Source organism: Saimiri boliviensis, chromosome 8 (genome assembly GCF_048565385.1).
Source record: "Saimiri boliviensis isolate mSaiBol1 chromosome 8, mSaiBol1.pri, whole genome shotgun sequence".
NCBI lineage: Eukaryota > Metazoa > Chordata > Mammalia > Primates > Cebidae > Saimiri > Saimiri boliviensis.
This window is the reverse complement of record NC_133456.1, coordinates 109,353,348-109,371,617: the sequence shown is the minus strand read 5'-3', so window position 1 is coordinate 109,371,617 and position 18,270 is coordinate 109,353,348. Positions and strand designations below refer to the sequence as shown.

At 45.4% G+C, this 18,270-nt stretch overlaps 1 protein-coding gene across 1 annotated transcript in view; it reads right to left on the bottom strand.

Moving 5' to 3' along the window:
• UPF2 (UPF2 regulator of nonsense mediated mRNA decay) overlaps window positions 1–16,597 on the bottom strand; it is a 132,081-nt gene extending 115,484 nt beyond the window's left edge. The window contains exons 1-2 of the mRNA XM_003930615.4: window positions 16,485–16,597; window positions 6,464–6,843 (exon numbers count right to left, since the gene is read on the bottom strand). Of these exons, the coding sequence (XP_003930664.1) occupies window positions 6,464–6,825 (362 nt within the window). The 5' untranslated portion in view covers window positions 6,826–6,843; window positions 16,485–16,597. The remainder of the gene's footprint in view (window positions 1–6,463; window positions 6,844–16,484) is intronic.
• Window positions 16,598–18,270: the final 1,673 nt, after the last annotated feature.

The window sequence follows — 18,270 nt, the reverse complement described above, 5'->3', positions numbered from 1 at the left end:
TGCGGTGAGCCGAGATCGCGCCATTGCACTCCAGCCTGGGTAACAAGGGCAAAACTCCGTCTCCAAAAAAAAAAAAAAAAATACAAAAATTAGCCAGCTGTGGTGGCGGGCGCCTGTAATCCCAGCTATTTGGAAGGCTGAGGCAGAAGAATATCTTGAGCCCAGGAGGCAGAGGTTGCCATGAGCCAAGATCACAACACTACACTCCAGCCTAGGTGATGGAGCAAGACTCTGTCTCAAACAAACAAAAAAAAAATTAGCACTATAAAATAATGCATTAAGGCCAGGCGTGGTGGCTCAAGCCTGTAATCCCAGCACTTTGGGAGGCCGAGGCGGGTGGATCACGAGGTCAAGAGATCGAGACCATTCTGGTCAACATGGTGAAACCCCGTCTCTACTAAAAATACAAAAAATTAGCTGGGCATGGTGGCGCGTGCCTGTAATCCCAGCTACTCAGGAGGCTGAGGCAGGAGAATTGCCTGAACCCAGGAGGCGGAGGTTGCGGTGAGCCGAGATCGCGCCATTGCACTCCAGCCTGGGTAACAAGAGCGAAACTCCGTCTCAAAAAACAAAAAAATAATAATAATAATAATGCATTAAAAATGTTTCGAAGCCAGGCGCGGTGGCTCACTCCTGTAATCCTAACACTTTGGGAGGCAAGGCAGGCAGATCACTTGAGATCAGGGGTTTGAGATCAGCCTGGCCAACATGGTGAAACCCCATCTCTACTAAAAATATGAAAATTAGCCAGGCATGGTGGCGCATGCCTGTAGTCCCAACTACCCAGGAGGCTGAGGCAGGGAGAAGCACTGGAACCAGGGAGGCAGGGTCTGCAGAAAGCCAAGATCATACCACTGCACTCCAGCCTGAGCAACAGAGAGAAACTCCGTATCAAAAAAAAAAAAAAAAAAAGGTTTGAAATGTTAGTCTTTTTTTTTTGAGACAGGGTCTCACTCTGTTGCCCAGGTTGGAGTACAGTGGTGTGATCTCTGCTCACCGCAACCTCTTGTCTCCCAGGTTCAAGCAATTCTCCCACCTCAGCCTCCGGAGCAGCTAGGATTACAGGTGCATCAACACACTAATTTTTGTGTTTTTTGTGTGTGTTTTCAGTAGAGAGAGGGTTTTACCATGTTGATCAGGCTGGTCTTGAACTCCTGACCTCAGATTCTCCACCTTCATCAGCCTCCCAAAATGCTGGGATTACAGGCATGAGCTACTGCACCCAACCTAGACATAGTTTTTCCATACTTAGCACATTAACCAAGCCTTTAACAAAGTACCTCCCTAGGTTTGGGCTCTCTAAAATTCAAGTGATTTAGAAAATTTAAGCCGGGCGCGGTGGCTCAAGCCTGTAATCCCAGCACTTTGGGAGGCTGAGGCGGGTGGATCACGAGGTCGAGAGATCGAGACCATCCTGGTCAACATGGTGAAACCCCGTCTCTACTAAAGATACAAAAAATTAGCTGGGCATGGTGGCACGAGCCTGTAATCCCAGCTGCTCAGGAGGCTGAGGCAGGAGAATTGCCTGAGCCCAGGAGGCGGAGGTTGCGGTGAGCCGAGATCGCGCCATTGCACTCCAGCCTGGGTAACAAGAGCGAAACTCCGTCTCAAAAAAAAAAAAAAAAAAAAAAAAAAAGAAAATTTAGAAAGGCACCAGAAGACAACTATCAAATAAGAAACCTTTAAGAAAAAGCTAGTAGACTGAGTTTATCCTGAAAAGAATAACTAAAAAGAAGTATAACCTTTTTCCACTAAAAAGATTAGAACAAGTTTAAATTGCAGAAGTAATACAATAGGCAGGAGTGACGGGTGACAAACAACCGGATTTTGAAGTTTTTTGAAGTTTTTGAGATAACAAAATATATAACTTAAATCTCCACTTTGGGAAGCTGAGGTGGGAGGATCACTTGAGCCCAGGAGTTGAGACCAGCCTGGGCAACATAGTGAGACCCGATCTCTACAAAAATTTTAAAAAATTAGCTGGACATGGTGACACATGCCTGTAGTCCCAGTTACCTGGGAGGCTAAGACAGGAGGATCGCTTGAGTCTGGGAGGGTGAAGTTGCAGTGAGTCATGATCACACCATAGCTCTCCAGCCTGGGCGACAGAGTGAGACCCTGTCCCAAAAAATTACAGACATATATATAAATCTCCAAAAAAAGTATTTTCTGAAATAATCACTCCTGAGTTACAACATAATTATGATTTTTCCACTAAAAGCTATAATATGTTAACAGAAAGGTGGCCTCCATCACTGAGAACATGAACAGCTGAGTATCTTGAAATCTTCCAGCAACACAAAAACACCAAATGAGCAGTGAAAGTATATTATAAGAAACTATGTACATACATTAAACAACTCAGTTTTCACCTGCACTGAAAATACTTTAAGATATATAATGAAGTTTTTATGGGTAAAATGCTTTAATGCTTTAAAATACTCCAGGGGGATGTATGCTAGGTAGATGGGGGACTAGTTCACTATACTATTCTATTTTTGCATATATCTGTAATTTTCCCAGGAGCTCAGGAGTTCAAAATCAGCTTGGGAAACATAGCAGAACCCCGTCTCTACAAAAAATACAAAAATTAGCCAGGTGTAGTGGTATGCATCTATAGTCCCAGCTACTTCCTAGGCTAAGGCAGGAGGATCAGTTGACCCAGGAAGCAGAGATTACAGTGAGCCAAGATCAGCCCACTGCACTCCAGCCTGGGGGACAGAGCAAGACCCTGTATCAAAAAAAAAAAAGAAAAGAATCTCTCAAGAATCATCGTTCTGAATATTCTAAAACTAGGCACTACTACAGCCTTGCAGACCTAAGGCTCCTGTTCCTTATTAAAAGTAGAGGTCCTGGCTAGCGGTGGTGGCATGGACCCAAAATGCCAGCTACTCAGGAGGCTAAGATAGGAGGAATCACTCGAGTCCAGGAGTTGGAGGCTGCAGTGCGTCATGATGGAACCTGAGAGTAGCCATTGCACTCTAGCCTGGGTAACAACATATCAATGCCCCCGTCCCCCTCCAGATAAAAGGAAGAAAGTAGAAGTCCTAAAGAACAACTCTGAGAAGAAAGGGCTGTTTTAGAGACCTATACAAAATCATGTTTGCCATAAGCTTTTTAAATCACATATTTGGCCATGCACACTGGTGCACGTATATAGTTCCAACTAGTAAGGAGGCTGTAGTGTGAGGATCACTTGAGCTCAGCAATTACAGACTAGATGACACAAAATAGTAAGACGCCATCTCCAAAAAACAATTTTTTTAGGCCAGGCGTAAAAATTACTCACGCCTGTAATCCCAACACTTTGGGAAGCTGAGGCAGGAGGACTGCTTGAGTCGAAGAGTTTAAGACCAGCTGGGGCAATATAGTGAAACTCTTATCTACTACAATATAGTGAAAAATCTATCTCTATCTAGTGTACTATCTACAAAAGTACAAAAATAACCAGGTTTGGTGGCATGCACCTTTAGTCCCCGCTACCCAGGAGGACGAGGTGGGAAGATGGCTTGAGCCCAGGAGGTCAAGGCTGTAGTGAGCTGGCATCACACCACTGCATTCCAGCCTGGCTAGAGTTTGTTGAGGTCTTACTATTACTATGTACCAGTCACTGTACAAAATGTATTGGCAAATATCCTCAAGACAGTCCCAATTAGGTTAAATTTTATGAGCCTCATTTCATAGAATAAAATGAAGCTTAAAAAGAGTAAGTTGTGCCGGGTGCGGTGGCTCAAGCCTGTAATCCCAGCACTTTGGGAGGCCGAGGCAGGTGGATCACGAGGTCGAGAGTTCGAGACCATCCTGGTCGACATGGTGAAACCCCGTCTCTACTGAAAATACAAAAAATTAGCTGGGCATGGTGGCACGTGCCTGTAATCCCAGCTACTCAGGAGGCTGAGGCAGGAGAATTGCCTGAACCCAGGAGGCGGAGGTTGCGGTGAGCCGAGATCGTGCCATTGCACTCCAGCCTGGGTAACAAGAGCGAAACTCCATCTCAAAAAAAAAAAAAAAAAAAAAAAAAAAGAGTAAGTTGCCCTCTTAAAAAATTCTTAGTGATATATTTATTCTTTCTTTTTTCTTCATAGAGACAGGGTCTTGCTATGTTTGCCAGGTTGGTCTCAAACTCCTGGGGTCAACCAATCATCCTGCCTCAGCCTCCCAACATGCTGGGATTACAGGCATGAACCACCATGCCTGGTCTAATAAGTTTTATATTCAGAGAAGAACTCATGCTACTCAACTATAGTCACTTCTGATACATCTCTACAAAAACTACATTTGCCACTAGTTTATTATTTACTTGCACAGATTTACAATGTTAAAAATAGATTTAAATAAAGATAAGAATGGGAGGCCAGGCACGGTGGCTCACGCCTGTAATCCCAGCACTTTGGGAGGCTGAGGAGGGTGGGTCACAAGGTCAGGAGAGCGAGACCATCCTGGTCAACATGGTGAAACCTCATCTCTACTAAAAATACAAAAAATTAGCTGGGCATGGTGGTGTGTGCCTGTAATCCCAGCTACTCAGGAGGCTGAGGCAGGAGAATTGCCTGAACCCAGGAGGCGGAGGTTGCGGTGAGCCGAGATCGTGCCATTGCACTCCAGCCTGGGTAACAAGGGCGAAACTCCGTCTCGGAAAAGAAAAAAAAAAGAATGGGAGGCATTGTGGAATTGTGCTTAATGAACAGTCAAGAGTTTTAAAGTCAGGCCAACCTAGCTTTAAATCCCAGCAGCTCTACTATTTGCTGTGACCTTAGGCAACTTACTTACCCTCCTTAAGCTTCATTTTATTAATCTGTAAAATGAGGACCATAAAACTTACTTTGCTGGGACTGTCTTAAGGACAGATGCTAATGTATTCTATATAATGCCTGATAGATAAGAACTCAAGAAACAGCAACTACCTGAAGGTTTTCAACTTTAAAAAATGGAGTATTATCCTACCATGAAAAGATGTTTTTATTTCTCTGAGACACAGTCTTGTTCTGTCGCCCAGGCAGGAGTACAGTGCCCACAATCTTGGCTCACTGCAACTTCTACCTCTTGGGTTCAAGTGATTCTCCTGCCTCAGCCTCCTAAGTAACTGGGATTACAGGTGTGCCTGACCATGCCCCACTAATTTCACATGAAAAAAAATTTTTCTAAATAAACGGCCAGGCGCAGTAGCTCACACCTGTAATCCCAACATTTTGGGAAGCTGAAGCAGGTGGATCACCTGAGGTCAGGAGTTCGAGACCAGCTTGGCCAACATGGTGAAACCCCATCTCTACAAATACAAAAATTAGCTGGGCATGATGGCGGGTGTCTGTAATCCCAGCTACTCAGGAGGCTAAGGTGGGAGAATCACTTGAACCAAGGAGGTGGAGGTTGCAGTGAGCTGAGATAGCACCTTTGCACTCCACCCTGGGCAACTAAGCAAGACTCCATCTCTAAATAAATAAATTAATTAAATAAACGAGATTACCCAAGACCTCAAATGGTACTCATTAAAGATTGGTATTATTATTTAATTTTAATAATTAAAGCACTTTAAGCATGCCTATAGCAAGTGAAACTAATGGAACAAGTAAATTAAGATACTCCCAATTCTTCTTTTTTTTTTTTTTTTGAGACTGAGTTTCACTCTTGTTATCCAGGCTGGAGTGCAATGGCGCTATCTCAGCTCACCGCAACCTCCGCCTCCTGGGTTCAGGCAATTCTCCTGCCTCAGCCTCCTGAGTAGCTGGAATTACAGGCACGCACCACCATGCCCAGCTAATTTTTTGTATTTTTAGTAGAGACGGGGTTTCACCATGTTGACCAGGATGGTCTCGATCTCTTGACCTCGTGATCCACCCGCCTTGGCCTCCCAAAGAGCTGGGATTACAGGCTTGAGCCACCGTGCCCGGCCTTTTTTTTTTTTTTTTTTTTGAGACGGAGTTTTGCTCTTGTTACCCAGGCTGGAGTGCAATGGCGCGATCTCGGCTCACCGCAACCTCCGCCTCCTGGGTTCAGGCAATTCTCCTGCCTCAGCCTCCCGAGTAGCTGGGATTACAGGCACGTGCCACCATGCCCAGCTAATTTTTGTATTTTTAGTAGAGACAGGGTTTCATGATGTTGACCAGAATGGTCTCGATCTCTTGACCTTGTGATCCACCTGCCTCGGCCTCCAAAGTGCTGGGATTACAGGCTTGAGCCACCGTGCCCGGCTTTTTTTTTTTTTTTTTTAATTTTTAGTAGAGACAGGGTTTCACCATGTTAGCCGGAATGGTCTTGATCTCCTGACCTCATGATCTGCCCACCCATTCGCCTCAGCTTCCCAATGTGCTTAGATTACAGGCGTGAGCCACCACACCCAGCCCAATATTCCCAATTCTTAAAGAGCTGCACCCGGGGCACTATATTTCAAATAATGTTTTTTTTCCCCCAAAATATTCCAATCTTCCCATTCCCTCACATCAGTAACTACTATCAACCGCCTTACTTCATCTGAGCAGCTGCTGCTTCTTCTTGCTGACGTTTGGCCTGCTCTTCTTGCTTCTTTCTCTCTTCTTCTTGATGTTTCTTTTTCTCTTCTTCTTTTTTCTTTGATTCTTCCTCTGCCTTTACCTTTTCTTCTTCCTTTTTCTTGCGTTCCTTGTCTTCCTTTTTTTTCTTATCATCTTCCAGTCTCTTCTTCTTGTCTTCGGGGGCCTTGCTGACCTCCTTCTTGGCAGTGAGCTTAATATCGTCTTTTGGCTTCTCCTTGCTGCTCACTGGCCGCCTTTCACTGCAGTCTTTTTCCTTGTTATTTGGTAAAGAGTCTTTTTCTTCCATACTTGCTGGCTTTTTACGCTCAGCTGGCATTATGTGACCCAGGACAATCTGTAAGAGGAAAAGAATGTCAGTATCGTAGATGCAGTGACTTTTTTAAATGAAAAGACACTATTTTTAAAACAGAACATATTAATGCAGCTTGGCAATTTTAAAAGAGTAAATAAAGGCATGTAAAATGAATATTATTTCTGTGATAACATAAGTTACTGGTCACATTCCACATCCTATCATTATTAGTTATGCCCATGTCTAAGTACTTGTTTTTCACTTTTTTTTTTTGAGATGGAGTTTCACACTTGTTACCCAAGCTGGAGTGCAATGGCGCGATCTCGGCTCACCGCAACTTCTGCCTCCTGGGTCCAGGCAATTCTCCTGCCTCAGCCTCCCGAGTAGCTGGGATTACAGGCACGCACCACCATGCCCAGCTAATTTTTTGTATTTTTAGTAGAGACGGGGTTTCACCATGTTGACCAGGATGGTCTGGATCTCTTGACCTCGTGATCCACCCGCCTCAGCCTCCCAAAGTGCTGGGATTACAGGCGTGAGCCACCGCGCCTGGCATTTTTCACTTTTTTTTTTTTTTTTTTGAAACAGAGTTTCACTCTTGTTACCCAGGCTGGAGTGCAATGGCGAGATCTCGGCTCACCGCAACCTCCGCCTCCTGGGTTCAGGCAATTCTCCTGCCTCAGCCTCCTGAGTAGCTGGGATTACAGGCACGCGCCACCATGCCCAGCCAATTTTTTGTATTTTTAGTAGAGATGGGGTTTCACCCTGTTGACCAGGATGGTCTCGATCTCTTGAACTCGTGATCCACCCGCCTCGGCCTCCCAAAGTGCTGGGATTACAGGCTTGAGCCACCGCACCCGGCCCTTTCACTTTTTTTTAAACGGAGTTTTGCTCCTATATCCCAGGCTGGAGTGTAATGGCACAATCTTGGCTCACTGCAACCTCCGCCTCCCAGATTCAAATGATTCTCCTACCTCAGCCTCCCGAGAAGCTGGGATTACAGGCATGTGCCACCACACTCAGCTAATTTTGTATTTTTAGTAGAGACCTGGTTTCTCCATGTTGGTCAGGCTGGTCTCGAACTCCCGACCTAAGGTCATCCGCCTGCCTCAGCCTCCCAAAGTAATGGGATTACAGGCGTGAGCCACCACGCCCAGCCGTTCTTTACTTTTTATAAGGAAAAATCCAAGCCGAAACAAAAGTAGAGAATATAATATACAGAACTTCCACGTACCCATCACTCAGATTCAGCTACTATCAACTCCAAAACAATGTCATTTAATCGTAAATACTGCAGAATATACCTGTGAACATTTTGAGTCAGCTTTAACCCTAGCATTTGACATCCATGATGAGATGGAGGTTCACTATTTCATACAATATTCAATGTCAGTATTTCAGCTGAGAAAGGAAACATAAACAAGCCCTTGCTTCCTATAAGTCAAGGGACAAAACAAAAGAGCAGACTCCCAAACCGCACTTCATTGCTCTAACCTTATCATCAAACATTCAGATGCAGAAACAGTAAACTACCTCAAATTAAACTGGACTTTTAACCTCTTCATCTGGATTAGTCAAAGTTGATTTATAAATAAACATGAACATAAAATCCTTATGTTCTGCCGGGCACGGTGGCTCAAGCCTGTAATCCCAGCACTTTGGGAGGCCGAGGCAGGTGGATCACAAGGTTGAGAGATCAAGACCATCCTGGTCAACATGGTGAAACCCCGTCTCTACTAAAGATACAAAAAATTAGCTGGGCATGGTGGCACGTGCCTGTAATCCCAGCTACTCAGGAGGCTGAGGCAGGAGAATTGCTTGAACCCAGGAGGCGGAGGTTGCGGTGAGCCGAGATCTCGCCATTGCACTCCAGCCTGGGTAACAAGAGCGAAACTCCGTCTCAAAAAAAAAAAAAAAAAAAAAAAAAAAAAAAAATCCTTATGTTCTGTGCTATATCTGCCAATACAGAGTAGCTATCGCCCAGGGTTTCTAAAGTTCAGCACCACTGACAGTTTGGGCAGCATAATTCTTTGATTTTAAGGGACCACCATGTGCACTTAGGAGCTTTAGCAGTGTCCCTGCCTGCTATGCAGTGCAGGCAAGAAGCTTCTCCCTCATTTTGATAACCAAATATAACTCCAGACATTGCTAAATATCCTTTGGGGACAAAATCATCACCCAAAAACTACTGCACTAGTCATATGTGGTTACTTAAATGGAAATTAATTAAAATTAAATAAAATTTGAAATTCTGTTCTTCAGTCAGTATCCGTATTTCAAGTGCTCAATTCCACATGACTAACGGCTATCATACATAGCAGGGCAGATACAGAACACTTCCACAGAAAGTTCTACTGGATAGCACTGGCCTACAGTACAGGCTTATTTATAGTCAACTGAAAGTAACTGTGGAACAAAAAAACTGTATTTTGGAGGAAAATTCTGGATTTTTCTTTTCTAAAAATCTATTTCTCTACTCAGAACTAGCTAATTTCTTTTACCCACAGTGCTTCAGTAGAGAAATAGCTAATTTCTTTTACCCACAGTGCTTCATGTTTTAACTCCTAAATTATGTAAGAGTTGTATATAAGAAAATCAAAATTCTATTTCAGAAGTAGAAAATTACCTAAACTTCTCAGTTTTTTGTTTTCTCTTTAAGACAGTGTCTCGGCCAGGCACAGTGGCTCACACTTGTAATCCCAGCACTTTGGGAGGCCGAGGCGGGTGGATCACCTGAGGTCAGCAGTTCAAGACCAACCTGGCCAACATGGTGAAATCCTGTCTCAAAAAAATAAATGAATAAAAAGCAAAAAAAAAAAAAAAAAGATAGCATCTCACTTTGTCACCCAGGCTGAAGCGCAGCGGCACAATCACAACTCACTGAAGTCTCGACCTCCTGGGCTCAAGTGACCCACCTGCCTCAGCCCACGAAGTAGCTGGGACTGCAGACAGTCAACACCACACCCAGCTAACTGTTGTATTTTTAGCAGAGATGGATTTCCTCATGTTGATCATGCTAGTCTCCAGCTCCCAAACTCAAGTGATTGATCCACCCACCTGGGCCTCCCAAAGTGCTGGGATTACAGGTGTGAGCCATTGTGTTGGCCCTTCGTTTTTTTGGTTGTTTTTTTTTTTTTTTTGGAGTCTGGCTCTGTCGCCCAGGCTGGAGTGCAGTGGCGCGATCTAGGCTCATACTACAACCTCCACCTCCCAGGTTTAAGCAATCCTCCCACCTCAGCCTCCCAAGTAGCTGGAATTATGTGCCACCACACTCAGTTGATTTTTGTATTTTTAGTGAAGATGGGGTTTCACCCTATTGGTCAGGCTGCTCGAACTCCTGACCTCAAGTGATCCACCTGCCTTGGCCTCCCAAACTGCTGGGATTACAAGCATTAGCCACAGTGCCCGGCTGGCCTTCAGCTTTTTTATTAAAAGCTATAGCATACTTATATATTTTCAAATGTAAGTTTTAAATTACAGCACTTAAAACTAAGTTACCAAAAAAAATCATTTGCAATATCAATATTTTTTTAATACAAAAAGACTTTTACTTCATTACTCTAATAAAATGTATCACAGAAAGCAACCTAGGCCAATAGAACACTAATTTTTGCAGGTACATGCCACAGCCTGTATCTTCTCAGATAAAGGCTATGGCATATACCTGCAAAAATACTGACTCAAAATGTTCACAGATACATTCCACAGTATTTACAATTAAATGACATTGTTTTGGAGTTGATAGTAGCTGAATCTGAGTGATGGGTACGTGGAGGTTCTGTATATTACATTCTCTACTTTTGTTTTGGTTTGGATTTTTCCTTATAAAAAGTAAGGAACAGCTGGGCGTGATGGCTCACACCTGCAATCCCATTACTTTGGGAGGCTGAGGCGGGTGGATAACCTGAGGTCGGGAGTTTGAGACCAGCCTGACCAACATGGAAAACTACCTTTTCCTTCTACTTTTTCTTTCACCCTCTCATTGCTCTCCACTCCCTTGTTCTATGCATTTATTTTGACAATGACACCTAAAAGCTTTAGTTAACCCCACTGGTGAAACTGAGAACCAAAAAAAAGGCTCTTGGTCCTATTTTTTAAATGGTCAGCCAGGTGCAGTGGCTCACGCCTTGTTTCACGCCTATAATCCTAGCACTTAGGGAGACTGAGGTGGGTGGATCATCTGAGGTCTGGAGTTCGAGAGCAGCCTGGCCAACATGGAGAAACCCTATCTTTAAAAAAAAAAAAAAAAGAGGCCGGGCGCGGTGGCTCAAGCCTGTAATCCCAGCACTTTGGGAGGCCGAGGCGGGTGGATCACGAGGTCGAGAGATCGAGACCATCCTGGTCAACATGGTGAAACCCCGTCTCTACTAAAAATACAAAAAACTAGCTGGGCGTGGTGGCGCGTGCCTGTAATCCCAGCTACTTAGGAGGCTGAGGCAGGAGAATTGCCTGAGCCCAGGAGGCGGAGGTTGTGGTGAGCCGAGATCGCGCCATTGCACTCCAGCTTGGGTAACAAGAGCGAAACTCCGTCTCAAAAAAAAAAAAAAAAAAGTTATATGTAAAAAAAAAAACATGAAAAAAGCATTATAACTATGCCAAGAAAACATTAACATTTATATTATCTATTTTTTAAATTTTAAAACACTGTTAATTAAAAATACAGACAAGGGCCGGGCGCGGTGGCTCAAGCCTGTAATCCCAGCACTTTGGGAGGCCGAGGCGGGTGGATCACGAGGTCGAGAGATCGAGACCATCCTGGTCAACATGGTGAAACCCCGTCTCTACTAAAAGTGCAAAAAATTAGCTGGGCATGGTGGCACGTGCCTGTAATCCCAGCTACTCAGGAGGCTGAGGCAGGAGAATTGCCTGAGCCCAGGAGGCGGAGGTTGCGGTGAGCCGAGATCGCACCATTGCACTCCAGCCTGGGTAACAAGGGCGAAACTCCGTCACAAAAAAAAAAAAAAAAATACAGACAAGGTCGGTACGTTGCCCTGGCTGGTCTCACACTCCTCGGCTCAACGGGTTCTCCCACCTCAGCCTTCCAAAGTGCCAGGATTACAAATATAAACCACCACACCTGGCCAACATTTATATTATCTGTAAGTATAGTTATCAATTCTTAACATTTTCAATTAAATATCCAACTTTAATATTAAAATATCATGCCCTTAAGGCAAGTAAACTTTCAAAGAGACTATAATACTAACACCTACTACTCATGGTACCATACTAAACATTTTACATACATTATCGCATTTAATACTAAAATCTTTATGAGGTGGGTTTTATTTTCCCTATTTTATCAATGAGTAAATTGCGACCTGACCAAGTAACTTGACCAAGGCCTCCACAGCTGGCGACAGAACTGGAATCTGAACCCATTCTCTGAACCAAAGAATCCTGAGAGTACCAAATTGTGAGATGGAAGACTTGTTCATAAATACTGACTATGACAAACCATAGAATTATGAATCTCAAGAGTAGAAAGAATCCTTCATCATGGTTAAGCAGTTCTTACATAATGTTTTTAACTTTTAGCAGACTCTGGCTGAAACATACGGGGACAAGTTAATATCTAAGGTAATAAGACAATCTGATTAAGGGATATTAATCATTATGTGAAAAAAAATTTACACAGATTTCCCATTTTGTGATGTGAAGCATCAACAAGTGACATTTCCTTTTTTTTTTTTTTTTTTTTTTGAGACGGAGTTTCGCTCTTGTTACCCAGGCTGGAGTGCAATGGCACGATCTCGGCTCACCGCAACCTCCGCCTCCTGGGTTCAGGCAATTCTCCTGCCTCAGCCTCCCGAGTAGCTGGGATTACAGGCACGTGCCACCATGCCCAGCTAAAACAAGTGACATATCAGCATCACGGGAAACTACAAAGAATGGCATCAGAACTTAAAATTTATGTCTCATTTCCTTTTTTTTTTTTTGAGATGGAGTTTTGCTCTTGTAGCCCAGGCTAGCATGCAATGGCACAATCTCGGCTCACGACAACTTCCACTTCCCAGTTCAAGCAATTCTTCTGCCTCAGCCTCCTGAGTACCTGGGATTATGGGCATGCGCCACAATGCTTGGCTACTTTTGTATTTTCAGTAGAGACAGGGTTTCTCCATGTTGGTCAGGCTGCTCTCGAACTCCCGACCTCAGGTGATCCACCTGCCTCAGCGTCCTGAAGTGCTGGAATTACACTGAGTCCAGCCTGTCTCATTGCTAAAGATACAATAAAATCTTAAGTTCTTCTAAGAAAACATTAAGAAATTCACATGGTATCTGATAAACAGACAAAGATCATAATTTATTAGTTCAACAAAGTCCCAAACTTTTATGACTCTTTAATAAGATTCATCTGCTCATTACATTTTGAGTACTTAATATGTGAAATAAAGCTACCGTAGGCATTCGAGAATTAGACTCGGGGCCAGACATGGTGGCTCATGCCTGTAATCCTAGCACTGTGGGAGGATGAGGTGGATGGATCACGAGGTCAGGAGATTGAGACCATCCTGGCCAACATGGTAAAACCCCATCTCCAGTAGAGTACTTAATTAGCAGGAAGCGCGCGCCTGTAGTCCCAGCTACTCAGGAGGCTGAGGAAGGAAAATTGTTGAACCTGAGAGGCAGAGTTACAATGAACTGAGATCACGCCACTGCACTCCAGCCTGGGGACAGAACAAGACTCTCTCAAAAAAAAAGACTCTACCCTAGAGCATAATAAGACCCTTAAGTCCTGATACTGGTATCTTCTTTCTTTCTTTTTCTTTTTTTTTTTTTTTTTTAGGCAGAGTTTCACTCTTGTTACCCAGGCTGGAGTGCAATGGCACGATCTCGGCTCACCACAACCTCCGCCTCCTGGGTTCAGGCAATTCTCCTGCCTCAGCCTCCTGAGTAGCTGGGATTATAGGCAAGCGCCACCATGCCAAGCTAATGTTTTTGTATTTTTAGTAGAGACGGGGTTTCACCATGTTGACCAGGTTGGTCTCGATCTCTTGACCTCGTGATCCACCCGCCTTGGCCTCCCAAAGTGCTGGGATTACAGGCTTGAGCCACTGCCCCCGGCCGGTATCTTCTTTCAATCACTTAATCCTTACACTACAAACATACACCCAAAGTATACTTGAAACTAAATTTCCATAAACAAAAAAATAAGACAAAAATCTAAATTCATGTAGAGACAGCAATGTAACTTGTGAGAAGAAGCAGCATAGGCTTGGCCGGGCGCGGTGGCTCAAGCCTGTAATCCCAGCACTTTGGGAGGCCAAGGCGGGTGGATCACGAGGTCAAGAGATCGAGACCAACCTGGTCAACATGGTGAAACCCCATCTCTACTAAAAATACAAAAAATTAGCTGGGCATAGTGGCGCGTGCCTGTAATCCCAGCTACTCAGGAGGCTGAGGCAGGAGAATTGCCTGAACCCAGGAGGCGGAGGTTGTGGTGAGCCGAGATCGCGCCATTGCACTCTACCCTGGGTAACAAGAGTGAAACTCCGTCTCAAAAAAAAAAAAAAAAAAAAGCAGCAGAGGCTTGGAAGTCAGACAGATGTTAAGTCTGCATCCCAACCCTGCAGCCTCGTGGCTGCGGAAATCAGGCAACTTCACTTCTCTGAGTCCACTTATTTATCCGTAAGACGGATATACTGCTATCTTTCTTGAAGAATTCTTAAAATACTAGCATAGTAACTAGCATGAGGGAGGCATTAATAAATATTCTGCCACAAAGAACACTGAGAAATGCAGCAAACGATGAAAGACTGTAAAGTCAGATAAAGACTATTAGATTTTATCTAATTCTATCCACAATTTTGACATTGCAAGGACAGCAGCAGAGTCACCTACCCAAGATTACACAGTGAGTTTCGTGGCTGGACCAAGACTCACTACCCGGTGCTCTTTTTCACTACGTACACTAAAACGAATAAAATATACAAACTATGATTCACCTCAATACGTGTTTATTTTACGTCGACTTAAAAAACTGAGCATTAAGTGAAACTTAATAAAATGCTAAATTTTTTTTTTTTTTTTTTAAACGGAGTCTTGCTCTGTTTAAACTTAAACAGCCAAACTTAGTTCATCTAAAGTGTTTCCAAAAGATTTTCAGGTCAAAACTACAATTTTAAACAGATCCTTTCTCAAGATAATAAGTAGAAATACAGATGCAGTTGCTAATTTTAAAAAAATAATAATAATGAGAAAAAGTCGTGATCTTTTCACTGGAATCCGATTAGCTGTTACCAATTAGTTTGCTGAGTACAATTATATTCAGACTACCCTTAAAAGGGAGCCATGCTTTAAAACCACCTTTCTAGCTCCCAAAATAGTGTCCTGGCACTTGGACTGTACATTTTATTTGGTATTCTAAATATATTCTGAACTTCCAAAAGAAAGTAAAACTAATTTACTAGTAAAAGTACCAATGGAGTGTACTGGGGGAGAGGGTACGGAAAGGGGGTGTTTCCCTTTTAAAGACATTCCCCTGCGAAGTACCATATGGATTATGTATGAAATCCCAATCACAGTGCTCCAAAAATACTCCAGAGTGAGAGAATGCTGTTTTACCTCTCAGTTCTCCTATTCAAAATGTTCTAAGGACAGAACAGCACGGGAACACTATCTCCCAGTTTTTGACTTTATTTTTTAAAGAACATCCTTAGTATAAAGGACTCGTTAAGAATTGTTAGAAATTTTACCAGCTCCCAAATACGGAGTCTGACAATGTTAAGAACACCTAAGAACTACGGCAAATGACATAAAGCGTCAGCGAGGGTTTCACTTTGGTCTGATGCATCACTTCGTGTCGTTTAAGTCCTCTAAGAAGAGCAAGAGAGCTGAAGGTCCCATCACCCCAGCCGTGTACCCCAGCTGGCTTTGCTCTGCCAACCTGGGGACCAAATATTCTGTGATCACCTCCTGAGTCCAACAGTCCTAGCAAGAAGAGAGTGCTGGGAGCCTTGAAGGGCTGAAGGCAAAGCGAAGAATCAACCAGCCTACGTGATTCAAAGGAAGTCACCCAAACAGCCCATGCCCACCATCCATCCCCAGATACACCCCAAAGCCCTTCCCCTACACACACCTCTCCTACAAACCCCGCTCTGGTGGTGCAGGAACGTCTACACCCACCACACTTCCCCGCCACAACCCCCCTTCCCACGGGTGTCCACGGTCACCTTCGCGGACCGTCGCTGCCCCAACCCCAACTTCTCGCCCCACACTCCCTAGCCCCCGAAGCCTCCCGGCCGGTCTCCTCACTCCGCATCCTCCCACACAAGCGCCCTCCCCACTTCCTCGCCCTCGCTTCGCTCCCGGCTCTCGAGGAGCTTCCCCCGACCTCCCCTCGCTCTCCTCCACGCCCCCGAACACCTTCGCCCCTCCACTGCGGGCTCCCCGCCTCCAGCCCCAAGGCCCGGCCGAGGTTTGTGGGGCAGGCACCTCCTCCACCGCCCCCCATGCCTGGCCCGGCCCGGGGGCTCCCGCGTTGATGGGAGCTTCGGAAAGACGGGGTCTGAGGAGAACGACGCCGGACCCGCGGTCCCTCCACTGCTCGCCGCCCCCGGAGAGCGGGAGTGCGGAGTCGCCTCTGGGGGTCCCCCAGGAAGTAGGAGTCTAGGCCGGTGCCCCCCAGCCCCGTTTCCTCCCGATCGTTGGAGCGGAGGGGAAGGAGGATCCCCGGGACTCACCTCGAGCCTGTTGTCAACATTAGCCCCGGGTTTCCCAGCACCAACTCCAGCGCTCGGGCTCTCCCCTCCCCTCCCCCCACCTATCTCGCAGCCGAGGGCCCGCCTTCCCTCAGCTCCCCCTCCTCCCTCCGCCCGCCGGCCCTCCCGCCCGCCACTCACCAGCGCGGCCGGGCTGCGAGTGGGGGCGGGGCGGAGGGAGGCGAGAGGGGAAAAGGCGGTCCGCGCGACTGCCCGATTAGAAACAGTCTGGGTCGCACTTCCAGCAGCATGCCGATGCCCTCAGCTCGACTCTGGGGTGGTGGATCCACGGCAAAGGCTCATAGAGGTGCCACCCACTTAATGGCTCTTCCAAATTCCCCACTCGGTGAGAAGTGCAAATTTTTCAGACAGGCAATGCGTAGGGTAGCCAATACCAGCACCTCAAGCCAGGGCCCCAGCGGAGGGGTGGAGTGTTCCGAGGACCAGAGGCAGGAAGTGGATTGGTCGCCAGGAAAGGGAAAGCGCCTGAATTGGAGCTGCGCAGGCGCAGGCACTTTGCGGGGAGTGCGCGGCAGGAGGGTGGTGCGCGAATGAGGGGGTGGGGAGCGCGAATGGGGCGGGGCGGAGCTTAAGGAAGGCGATGAAGGGTGGTGGAATACTAGGAGGGTTACGGAGCGCCATTAAGGACAAGCTTGGCCACGTGAGTCTCATGGGAGTTTTCTGATGCGGATGTAAGGAAGATGTCTAAGAAGAGAAAGTTTGATTGGACTAATTCGAGGGGAGACGTTGAAGATTTATAAGATTGGAAACTGGAGAAACTAGAGAATATGGCTGGTTTGGAAGGTGGGAGTCACTTAGTAATGGGTCTAGTTTTTATAGTGCCCTAAAAGACATCGAAACTCCCGCGGGGGAATTTCCAGAAGCAGTTCTAGGTGTTCGACGTAAAAACCACCCCGGGCGAAGAAAAATCAACGCTTTTTCCGTACTGTTCTTAGAAAGTACCCGGTTCTAGCAAGCAAAAATTTTAAAATTACAGTGGAAAGACCTCCCTGAGTTATCAAATGAAATCACCCACTGAAAAAAAAAATGGCTAGCGTCCACGTTTCTTCTGAATGCGAACCCAGACCGACCTTTAAAAACGGGTATCAGGCCGGGCGCGGTGGCTCAAGCCTGTAATCCCAGCACTTTGGGAGGCCGAGGCGGGTGGATCATGAGGTCAAGAGATCGAGACCATCCTGGTCAACATGGTGAAACCCCGTCTCTACTAAAAATACAAAAAATTAGCTGGGCATGGTGGCGCATGCCTGTAATCCCAGCTACTCAGGAGGCTGAGGCAGGAGAATTGCTTGAACCCAGGAGGCGGAGGTTGCGGTGAGCCGAGATTGCGCCATTGCACTCCAGCCTGGGTAACAAGAGTGAAACTCTGTCTATAAAAAAAAAAAAAAAAAAAAAAAAAAAAAAAAAAAAAAAAAAACGGGTATCAGCAAAAAATAATAATAATAAAATTTTTAAAAATGGGTGTCAGTTTACACTGCTTATTTCCTCCTGAATTGCTGAAATGATGCATCTGGCCTTGAAACCGTGCCAGGTCCTGCCAACATGATCTGAGTCGGTGGCTCTCTCTGATCGGGAGACAGAGGAACTGGTCGTGACGTTTGCTTGACATGCGGGGCCCCACCTGGTGTCCAAGTCCACATAGTGAGCTACTACCAACCACAAATACCTAAGGAAAGTCCAGATTGCCTATTATTCAATCTTTGTCCATTAGCCTCTATTTACTGTTTGCTTTCCTATTTACTCTTAGCAT